Genomic DNA, 12,447 nt, shown 5'->3' on the forward strand with positions numbered 1-12,447 from the left:
CAAAATGCTCCCCCACTAACACCTCAGTCAGTTGCCCAGCTTTGTTACCTAAAATTAAGTCCAGGACCGCCCCTTCTCTTGTAGAACCTTTTATGTACTGGCTTAAAAAGTTCTCCTGGATGCATTTTAAAAATTCCGCTCCCTCTAAACCTTTCACACTATGCTACCCCAGTTAATGTTGGGAAGTTGATATCCCTCACTATCACAACCCTATTATCTTTACACTTCTCTGAAATTTGCCTACAAATATGCTCTTCTATTTCTCTCGGCCTGTAAAATTGTTGCAGCAATGTGATTGCTCTTTTTTGGTTTTTAAAGTTTGACCCAACCCACAGGGTTACATTTAAAGAGCCTTCTTAGATGTTGTCCCTCCTTACTACTGTCTCTTCTAATTTTGGCTGTGCATCTCCCCTGCTGAACCTTCTCTCAGGACCCCAAACCTCCCTGCAAGGAAGCTGGTCCCATTTTGATTCAGGTGCAACCTGTCCACCTTGTACAGGTTCCACCATCCCCAAAACACTCCCAATGCCTCAGACATCTTAAGCCCTCCCTCCTGCTCTACCTCTCCAGCCACGCATTCACCTGGACTAACCTCCTATTTCTATACTCACTAGCACGTGGCACCGGAAGCAGTCCAGAGACACCTTCTGTGTCCTGTTTTTTAATCTACTTTCTAGCTCCCTAAATTCTGTTTGCAGGGCCTCATCCTTTTTTTCTGCCTATATCGTTGGTACCAATGTGTACCACAAAATTTGTCTGTTTGCCCCCCACCCCCACTTTTAAGTAAGCCCTGCAGACATTCAGTGACATCCCTGACCCTGGCACCACGGAGGCATCATACCATCCTGGAGTCTCTTTTGCGTGTAATTCCTATGTAACTGCAGTAATTCCTATTTGCATTTTCAGGTTGAAAAAAATATAGCAAACTTGAATTTTAAAACTAAAAATGTTTTTTATCTTTCGTTCTGGTTTATTCTTCATGGTTTGAATTGTGTTTCCACGCGAAAAGTGATAATTCCAAACATTCAAATAATCTTTCAATAAAATTTATTAAAAGAAATTCATATTATGTATAGTAGTGGAAAAGCGAAGAGAATTTCACAGAATTTCAGAATGAACATCCTAGTTCATAAAGACGGTTCCCACACTCAATACCTTTGAGCACTGATATTAGGATTTTCTGGGTTTATATTGAATTAACCCATTATAAACTTATGAGAACCTATATGAATAGGCTTTCAAACTGACAAATTAATGTCACTTTTATTCTCAAAAGGGGAAACCTAGCCTTGTGTTAAAAAGGGTACATTTAATTATTTTTGAGTAAATGCCTATGGCATATGCTGCATCGACATATCATGCTGTAGAACGCTAGCATATGCTAAGTTTCTGATCTCAATCAAACGGTAGCCAGGCACATCATCCAGGAAACAAGAAAAAAATGTTAGATGGCAAATCACCCTAGCCTACTCCGATGCTTGATGGTAACAGTAAATGCACTGCCCGCCTGTCCTGTGAGATCGTCGCTGATAAGGAATAGCCCGAGGAGATGAAAATCACCAAGCCAGGGAGTTCTCGAAGTTTGGAATCAATTTGGATAAATGCTTTATTTCTTCAGCATTAAGACAATGTCACTCCTTCTACTTGCTCTGCATTCTGGGAAAGATGCCATCCCTGTGGCTAGCCTGTGCTCTAAAACATTCCACAGAACTGTACCATTTTAAAAATTAGATAGTGTTCCCTTTTACTTAAAGCAAAAAATGTTTACTCAAAGCAGTCAGGAAAATATTTCACCAGTATATCTAAAATATTCCAGCAATGATTTATTTTTGTATAGTTTCTTGAAGATTGCTTGGATAGACAATTAACAGAAAAAGCTATATGACACCTTCCAGAACCATGTCGATACTCACATTAACAAAACTAAATGACACTAATGCAAGCTCTGCTTAGCTTTCTGGCTTAAAGCCCACATTTGTCCCACAGTGCGTAACTGAAATGAAACTATTAAGCAAAGCACAAACCAATAAATTGCATTTGCTAAGAGTTAGTCAAAGCTAGTATATACACACATAACTTGAGTTACATTCACAGCAATCAGATTTTTAGGTTTTGTGGTCCAATACATTTTTGGGTACAGTATAAATAATACATATTTTAATACAGTGACTTGAATACAGATTCTCTAATCACAAATACAGTTTAATTTCAAACAGCCACAAGTAATCTGCCTAAACACCTACAGCACAGGTCTATTTATATTTGACCTGCCAAAGTTTTTGATTTGGTTCATATTATGAACGCATCAAACCTAATTTTAATCCAATTATGTAAATACAGTGAGGCACTGTTTGCAGCCCCACTGCTTCTTTCCAGTGCCACTACAGAAGTTGTTCTATTCTAATATTTTTATGTTTGAATGCTGTTCAAATGTTGTAAGTTTACACTGCCCCGAGCACCTGTTTGATCTGATTTAAGTTTGCGTCTGTGTTGGTATTCAGTAGTTCATGGTATCAATAAATCCTTCGAGGATTAGGAGGCAGCATCAAAGTGAATGTGAGTTTAATACTTTTTGTTTATTGAGAGACTACTTTGAACAGGAACTTTTCTCTGATGCATTCACTTTTGGTTTGTATCGTGCCTTAGACATTGACTAGTACTTTTCCATGTAGACTACACTTTAACGGGGGGGGGGGTAATGGACAATCTTGGTGACCACAAATGTCTGTTGCGACATGTTTCCACACATTTTAATACTAATCACTTGAATAGCCTCATAATTTTGAGGACAGCAGAGAAATACTGAATTGAGAACTTTTCAATGCCTTTTCCACAATATTAGTCTCAAATCAATTTCAAATTCAGCATTCTAAAAGTTAGAAATACTTGAAACGATAAACTGTGCATCTCTCAGTGTAATGGATCGTATGGACCAATTATTTAAAACTGTTTTTCTAGACTTGCCTTTTCTTTTAAACCATGCTCTCGAGTATTATTTAAAGAAAATCTTAATTTGCTGAATGTTTGTTTTGTAGTGTTCTGTTTAACAAAATGTATCACCCTAATCACTTTATCCGACAAATTTAAACCACTCCTCTAAGTGGATCTAAAAGAGGTTATATGGTTTCCTTTTCCCTATTCCACCACCTCTCCCCCACCCCCTTGCCCCACACAAGGTCTGTTTAAATAGACATTCTGGACCTACTTAAACACTTCAGCAATGTCCATATTTGTTTCTCAAATCGAAGCACCATTACATTTTCATCAGGCCAGTGATAATAAATCCTGTACTGCCCATGCGACTCATTTCCACTCACTGCACGTGTGAATCTGAAAGTACTTAATGCACGAAAAACTTTGGCAAAAATGACCAGCTCTCTTGAACTTTCTGCAGAAGACCAGAATGTCCAGGACATGCTGTACATTTATCGTTACCACAATGTTTAAACTGACTTTTAAGAATAAAACACAATCTGTTGCTTGAAGGATAAAAGTCCATACCCGTCGACTGCCCAACTAAAAAAAAAACTACAGGGTGTGCCAGCTACCCACCTGTTATGGCAGCAAAGACACTGGAGCTGTTTGGAGGCTTGAGTTTGATTGGGTGCTTGCCAATCTGGAGCCACCAATTAGGGATCACAATGCAACTTGGCAGATTCAGGCAGGGTGGACCCACGGTAATTGGCTTTTCAAGTGGGGACTTATCATTTGAAACAGATGGCTACTCTGGCTGCCCAGCAGAAAGCCTCTGTAAATATAGCCTTTCATGAGTTTTAAAATAATCTCTCAAATTCAAAGAAATCTGCCAAGTAGAATAAGATGTGAATCATTACCACTAACCCACTACAGCCACCATTGTTCAGAGAGATGGACTTTAATGATTCTAGCAGTGCATTCCTACCCCTCTCAATTCCCCCTATTGCCCCAATAACATATAATACATGACAGATGGAAGCATTTAGCATAATCCCTATCACTCTCTGACCTAGAGGGTTCTGGTCAGATTCTAGAGCTGATCATCAAATTCATTACAGAAAGTAATAAATAGTGTTTAAAAACAGTGTCCTTACATGTATGAAGGATACATTAAATTTATATTTAAAATATAAACCAATCTCCTTTTTTAATTATGATATTTTTGAAAAGTCCCTTCAAAGCACTTTGTACTTGGTAGAAAAGATGGCTGTTTAAACATTGCTTTTTATGTTATTTTTGGTACAGGCTCCATTGTTATTTGGAATAATAGGAAACAGCAGGATACAAGTGTTGTGGACAAGTGTTAAAATATCAGTTTTCCTTTGGGCATTACGAACACAATGAGGCATGTGCTAATCAGATTGAAAATAGCGCTTCAAAAATAGTCAATGGATTGAATAGACATCTGGGGCGCGATTCTCCGACCCCCACCGTGTCCCGAATTCTCCGCCGCCAGAGATTCGGCGGGGGCGGGAATCGCTGTGCACCGGTCGGCGGAAATCACTCTGGTCGGCGGGCCCACCCCCGGCGATTCTCCGGTCTGCGATGAGCCGAAGTCCCGCCGCTGTCAACCCACGCCAGCCGGCGTGGATTGAACCATCTTTCGAACGGCAGGACAAGGCGGCGCGGGCGGGCTCCGGGTTCCTGGGGGGGGCGCGGGGCGATCTGGCCCCGGGGGGGTGCCCCCACGGTGGCCTGGCCCGCATTCGGGGCCCACTGATCCGCAGGTGGGCCTGTGCCGTGGGGGCACTCTTTTCCTTCTGCCTTCGCCATAGTCTTCACTATGGCAGAGGCGGAAGAGACCCCCTCCACTGCGCATGCGCGGGGATGCCGTGAGCGGCCGCTGATGCTCCCGCGCATGCGTCGCACGGCAAAGTCATTTCCGTGCCAGCTGGCGGGGCGCCAAAAGCCTTTCCCGCCAGCCGGCGGGGCGGAAATCACTCCGCCGCGCCTAGCCCCTCAAGGTGAGGGCTCGGCCCCCCAAGATGCGGAGAATTCCGCACCTTTGGGGCGGTGCGATGCCGGACTGATTCGCGCCGTTTTTGGCGCCGATTGCGGAGAATACCGCCCCTGCTTTCAAATAACCTAGACTGGAAAAATCTGTACATTCGATTTTAAAACATGGCCCCCCCCCCAACCATCCCTTTTAAAAATCATTTTAGTGTTCCCAATTATTTTTTTCCAATTAAGGGGCAAAATTAGTGTGGCCAATCCACCTGCCCTGCACATCTTTGGGTTGTGGAGGTGAGACCCATGCAGACAGGTGGAGAATGTGCAAACTCCATACAGACAGTGACCCGGGGCCGGGATCGAACCCAGGTCCTCAGCGCCGTGAGGCAGCAGTGATAACCACTGTGCCACCCCCTCCCATCCCCTTTTTAAAGACAAATTATCAGCTAATATTTCACTGTCTGTGCACATGCCTCAAAAGGTGCACAATATTTCGAGAGATGTTACATTATCGATAGAAATCCACTGTGCCCACAAATCAAAGTTTTGTGATTTTAGCACTGTTTTGACTGGGACAACAGTAAAGTGTTACAGAATACAAATCTGCATTAGTTTTCCACTGATCAAATGAGCCACACTATGACCAAATCTAAAGGATCATTGGTCTTCCGTTTGTAGTATTAGTATGTGGCGTTAATAAATGTTGTCAATCTAATTAACGCCCTTATTATTACTAGGACTTTCACAACTAACCTGCCCTCTTAGATCTGTAAACTCAATACCTAATTCCCAACTGAAGGGGCCGTATTGCCTTGTTACACCTGCTGCCTCCAAAGGTTGCCGTGAAATTGTCAGTCCAAGCCGACACTGGCCCAGAAACCAGCAGATTGATACTGTTCTACAGGCATCACAGGACCCACTGAAATGGATTTCAAAATATTGGGCACTCTGATTTGCTTCAGCATTCGCACAACAGTGGGAAAAGTAAACCACTGAAGTTCTGCCTGCAAGTGTTTTTTGTTGACAGTGGGCACCCGAGGTTTGAACAATAGAGGAGTACCAATCACTATGAGCGACTTACATAAGTAAGGTGGCATTGTATAATTCAAATCATATTTGTCTGCCTCCTTCCCCAAGGTGTAATAAGGCATCAAATTCTTCACAAGGATTAAATAATAAAGTCACGGGTTCAAAAAGCAGTAGAGTAAGGACATTCACACTAGATTCTCTATCAGCTGAAATCTTGACTCCGGTCTTAAGGGTAAATGACCAATCAGAGACACTTCAGCAGTGCTTGCATTTCAGATATGTTGTTTGGTCCCGTAAGCATTGTTCTTGTATTCCTGGCCATTAACTAGGTACAGAACTACCAAGGCTGGTAATCTGGAAGATCGAACAATAAAAAATTTAAAAATCGGTCTTCCTAGTAGCTGCTCCAAACATTTAGTTTTGGAGCCATCAGAGTGACATCCGTGCTTGGGCAACCGAGCAACATTGGTTTGGGTGTCGCAGGGAGTCCAGTGCCCATTATTGGAGTAAATATCATGCACAAATATGCTTTTTATTCTTTACTTTAGTGAATTGCTAGTAGGTTTAATGCATTGTTATGGTTCCACAAATCAAAGATTATCTTTGCAGGTCTACTGATAGTTAACAGAGTAATACTCTGGCGATATCTACAATCTGTAATCTCCTACCTTCCTGACTACAGAGGGCAATATGGATGTAAAGAAACACATTTGGATGGATTTTTAAAAAATACCAAAATATTTTCAAAAATACTTCAAACGGCCAAATTTCAAAAGGTTATATGAACCCCGCTTTATGATGACAGTTTTCTAATTTTATTGCTGACACAAATTTGGTTGGTGATGACTAAAAATAATTTTATGGACATTTTATTACTGAGTGATGATGCAGATTCAATGGAAATAAACAGAGATAATATTATACAGGTTGATGATTGACCTGATTAGCTTTGTTTATCTGCACAGCTGCTGCCTGATATGCTGAGGTTTTTCTTTGTTGCAATTTTGTTTCTATTTCAGATTTCCAGCATCCACAGTATTTTGCTTTTGTGCTGATATAAATTTTATCTTCTGCAGTATTATAGGTGGGGGTGCCCCAAAGGCTGACGTACTTCCTCACAGGGAAGGAAGGTCAATTAGAAGGATAATCATATCTGGGCCGCATGTTCTAACCAGCACTTGGTAGTACAGAACATGAATATTGCTGAAAAGGGAGACATGCTGCTGAAAATTTTCATCTTGCACTTACAAATGCAAGAATTCCAAATTTCAAACAATCACAACAATTTATACTACAGAGACAGAGGGTGTTGTTGGTCGGCAAGTTGACTCTTTGATTGGCTGAGGCATTGCCCTGGAGAAAGCAATGGCTCTCCAAGCACCCGGCTAATTCAAAAAAGCAGCAGGGCTTGAACATATTCCTTTTGTTTGCTTAACCTGTTGTTTAGAAATTTGAGATATTATAGGTGTGATTTAACGTCCAAAAAACAGTCCCATTTTGGGTGCATACAGAGGGCTCTTTCTCGACGCCCGCAGTGCTTTGAAGGGATTTTTCAAAACATATGACCCCGCTATCAATCAGGACTCTTTGTTTTTTGGCCTCTGCAGCGAATGCCTCGCCAGGGTCGCACTTGCCTCACTTCCTGCACTGATGAGCTCAGCTTGCCAGTGCAGGAAGAGATTGGAGCGCCCTTTTTAAATGCCGTCCCGATCTCTTGACCACCCTTCAGACTCCCCACCGCGGTCTCTGGATCCCCCCAATGCCCCAACTTACCTCTGAGGAGATCCTCAGGCCCCCCTCACCCTACTCTTAAGAACATGGCACTCCCGGTCCGATTCCTGGTTCCAGCCTGGCATTGCCACCCAGGCATCCTGTAAATGACTTGCGAGACCTTCCCAGCTACTGTTCGACCTGGTCCACATTTGTGTGGACCGGTGCAATTCAGCGCCATGGCAAGGTCTCCCAGGCAAGGCCCGGGCCTTGGGAGAATCAGGCGCAGACACATTTAAATGCCCAGTGAGGGTGCGATCCAGATCGTGACGCCTCGAGAGATCTCACGAGGCATTCTGAGCATCACAAATCTCGTGAGTCAGGCGCAATGAGGTTGTTCGATCATGCCCTATCATGCACTTTTCATTTCGAAAGAGGTGTCCTTTGGCCAATTTGTGAGTATGCGTGACACAGAGCAACCAGTGATCTGACCAGGATACCCACTGTCCCACCAGATAGCTTTTATGTGCTCTATTTCTGCATCTAGCTAGCAAGGTGAGCCAATGGCTGGTGCCCTATTTATCACATGATGTGGAGATGCTGGCGTTAGACTGGGGTGGGCACAGTAAGAAGTCTTACAACATCAGGTTAAAGTCCAACAGGTTTGTTTCGAATCACATTCGAAACAAACCTGTTGGACTTTAACCTATTTACAACAGGTGAAGCATGCCATTTCACGCTGAATCTATACAGTAACTACATAAGTGTTTTTTTCCACTAATTGGATGCTGCCATCGGTTCAAAAACAGGACAACTGGGCAACATTGTGTATGAATTTAAGCGCCATTACAATACCAGGTACGTAGACCCATACATTCCAACATTAGCTGAACAACGCAAACAGTATTTGTGGTTGTTCACAATAGGTAAAATACAGACAATACTCAACCACCTCACACTTGGAAATCCTGAGTGTGTTAATAGCTACATGAAAAACCATTTTAAGATAATCAGTCAAGCTCGTAATATAACAGAGGCTGGTTCAGCACAGTGGGCTAAATAGCTGGCTTGTAAAGCAGACCAAGGCCAGCAGCGTGGGTTCAATTTGCGTCCAGCCTCCCCGAACAGGCGCCGGAATGTGGCGACTAGGGGCTTTTCACAGTAACTTCATTTGAAGCCTACTTGTGCCAATAAGCGATTTTCATTTCATAACTTATTTATGTTTGCCCAAAGTGACTGACATATGCGGGGACCTGTTCTCTGCAAACAGAATGAATATACTCGAGCCTTGAGACTTTTAATTACCCAGGAGCTCAAGGAGCCTATAGTTCTCTTACTTTCTCCATAGCAATAATTCGGCCAATGGGAGTTGACCTGCCAACTAATCAGTGCGATTTTCTCCTGTAGTATAAGTTGTAATAGTTTGAAATTTAGTATTCTTGTGTTTGTCCTGATGGATTCAAGATGAAAAGTTTCAGCAATAGGTTTTTCTTTTCAGCAATATTCAAGCCACATATTTTATTACATTAATGACATTAATGGATAGCTTTTGTCCAGAGTTGTGACCCAGAATGATCAGAAAATGGGAAAAACATCAGGATATTTGCCCTCAAAAATATATTTAAATTTTGATGTAAATGTCAGTCCTATCAAAAATATGACACCACTACCAATGAAAATACAAATGATTGTGTTTTTATGTCTATGTTAAACATTTGTAGTTAAAAATTGTGATACTGATTGAGGGTCAAGCCCACCTTAGTGGATCGCTGGTAGCTGATATTCACAGAACCAATTCCAAAATAAGAGGTGTTTTTTTAGTTGGTTGGTCAATATGATGATAGATAACATAGATGACGATCTTCACTCATGATTTGTGTGACTAATACATCAAAATTAGTCGTCTCAGTTTCCTGCAAATTTGAATTCTCTCTCAAAGTAGCACATCCAGTTCTGATTAATGTTTAAAGAAAATCGCAAACAATTAATTTCTGAGGTGCTAGTTGATCAAAATGTAATAGTTTTTTTTAAACCAGAAGAGACAGTTGATCAGAATAAAAAATGCAGCCTACTGTAGGCCATGAGTTAGACTGTTATCAGTCAATATTTATTTTGCAGTTAAATTCCAATATATCTAAATCAGCATGCACTATAATTGGCAAGTTGTTCTCTTGATGTCTAATAGGACTAATTCTTGACCACTTAACTAGAGCAGGGACAATTTACTAAAAATAATATGGGTTTTACTCATATATATATATATATCTATATAGATATTTTTATTCGTAATTGGTGCCAAACTGCTTGTATACTTTTGTTAATTCACAGATTGAAGATATTAGTATCTAATCAGTACCACCGCCATAATACTTGCCCATTTCAAGGCTTTGTGATGAATAAATTAGCTTTACAACCGTGTTAAATGTTCAATCAGATTCTGCTCTTCCTTTGATTTCTCCATTCCATCGATGATATAGTCTGGTTTCTCAATACTCTCCATGGCAGCACTGCTATCTCCTCCACGTAATGAGGCTTTTTGGGCTTTTTCTTGCTTTATTTTGTCTTGTAATTTTGCAGCTTCCTCAAAGGTCTGGGTCAGGGGTCTCCCAAGAGTTTCCGGGAGCAGCAGAGTCAACAAGCCAGTCAGAAAGGACATGATTCCAACGATCAACTACCACAAAGGGATAAGTAAAATATTAGTATTTTTTTTTCAAATGATCACTGTTAAATTTATTGCATATTTCCAGTGTTCCAGCAGAAAGGATAAATAGGGTGGTCACAAGGACTTTAAACTAGCAAGTGGGGGAGGGGGGGGGGGTTAAACTACGGGGAGTAAAATGGCTAATGGGAAGCAAAGCAGCAGGTTAGCAGGTGGGGAGGTGGGTTCAACTACATGGGTAATTATGAAAAAAGTTAAAGGGAAGAAGAACTCAGGAGATGTTATTAATGGAGGTGTTAGAATTTAAAAGAAGGTATAAAACTAGCATCAGGGCACTTTATCTGAAAGCTTATAGCATTCAAAACAAGGTAAATGAGTTGACCGCAGGAATCATCACGAATGAGAATGATTTAGTGGCCAGAGACATGGGTGCAGGGTGGAGGATGCTCACGACTGGGAGTTAAATATCCAGAAAATGTGATGCCCCTCCATTAAAAAAAGGAGGTAGACAAAAGGTGAGTAACTTGGGTTGTAATCTCAGGATTACTCCCTGTGCCACGTGCCAGTGAGGCTAGAAATAGGAGGATAGTGCAGCTAAACACGTGGCTAAACTGGTGGTGTAGGAGGGAGGGTTTCAGACTGTTGGACCATTTGGATCTCTTCCGGGGTCTGGGACATGTACAAGAAGAACAGGTTGCATCTAAACTAGAGGGGCACCAATATCGTGGCTGGGAGATTTGCTAGAGTCACTCGGGAGGATTTATACTAGTATGGCAGGGGGGTGGGAACCAGAGTGTGAGCTTAGAAGGTGTAATAACTGATGGGGAAACAGAGAACCAAAATAAAAGAACAACATCACCCTCAGGCAGAGCAAAAAAGGTGACAACTGTGAGAAGGGAGGTCAATGCAGGACTGAGGGTGTTGTACCTAAATGCGTACAGTATACAGAACCAGGTAAATGAGCTTGTTGCACACATTGAAATTGGCCGGTACGATGTTGTGGGCATCACAGAGACGTGGCTGCAAGGAGATAAGGCTGGGATCTAAATATCCAAGGATATGTGTCCTATCGAAAGGACAGGCAGATGGGCAAAGGGGGCGGGGTTGCATTGTTAGTATGGAATGAAGTTAAATCGATAGAAAGGAGCGATATAGGATCAGAAGGCATAGAATCTCTGTGGGTAGAGTTGAGGAATCGCAAAGGTAAAAAGACCCTGATGGGAGTTATGTACAAGCCCCCTAGCAGTAGTCAGGATGTGGGGCAGAAAATAAATCAGGAGATAGAAAAGGCATGTAAAAAAGGCAATATTACAATAATCATGGGGGACTTCAATATGCATGTGGTCTGGGAAAATTAAGTTGGTGGTGGATCCCCAAAAAAGGAATTTCTGGAATGTCTAAGAGATGGTTTTTTGGAACAGCTTGTGACAGAGCCTACTAGGGAACAGGCAATTCTGGATTTAGTGATGTGTAATGAGGCAGACTTGATTAGGGAACTTAAGGTGAACGAACCCTTAGGGAGCGGTGACCACCATATAGAACACATAGTGCAGAAGGAGGCCATTCAGCCCATCGAGTCTGCACCGACCCACTTAAGCCCTCACTTCCACCCTATCCCCGTAACCCAATAACCCCATCTAACCTTTTTGGTCACTAAGGGCAATTTAGCATGGCCAATCTACCTAACCTGCACGTCTTTGGACTGTGGGAGGAAACCGGAGCACCCGGAAGAAACCCACGCAAACACGGGGAGAACGTGCAGACTCTGCACAGACAGTGACCCAAGCCGGGAATCGAACCTGGGACCCTGGCGCTGTGAAGCCACAGTGCTATCCACTTGTGCTACTGTGCTGCCCTTATTTATCCTGTAGTTTGAGAAGGAGAAGCTGGAATCAGATGCAATGGTATTACAATTAAATAAGGGTAACTACAAAGACATGAGGGAGGAGCTGGCCAGAGTTGATTGGAAAAGAAGCCTAGCAGGGAAGACAGTGGAACACCAATGGCAGGCGTTTTGGGGGGTTATTCAGGAGGCACAACAGAAATTCATCTCAAGGAGGAAGAAACATGCTAAGAGGAGGACAAGACATCCATAGCTGACGAGGGATGTCAAGGACAGCATA

General features: G+C 42.3%; 1 protein-coding gene across 3 annotated transcripts in view; it reads right to left on the bottom strand.

The window, feature by feature from the left end:
- Positions 1 to 1,030: 1,030 nt before the first annotated feature.
- slc22a16 (solute carrier family 22 member 16) overlaps positions 1,031 to 12,447 on the bottom strand; it is a 175,050-nt gene continuing 163,633 nt past the window's right edge. For all 3 annotated transcript variants that reach the window (XM_072500018.1, XM_072500020.1, XM_072500019.1), the window contains one exon: positions 1,031 to 10,336. In XM_072500018.1, coding sequence (XP_072356119.1) covers positions 10,073 to 10,336 — 264 coding nt within the window. In that variant the 3' untranslated portion in view covers positions 1,031 to 10,072. The remainder of the gene's footprint in view (positions 10,337 to 12,447) is intronic.

Source organism: Scyliorhinus torazame, chromosome 4 (assembly GCF_047496885.1).
Source record: "Scyliorhinus torazame isolate Kashiwa2021f chromosome 4, sScyTor2.1, whole genome shotgun sequence".
NCBI lineage: Eukaryota > Metazoa > Chordata > Chondrichthyes > Carcharhiniformes > Scyliorhinidae > Scyliorhinus > Scyliorhinus torazame.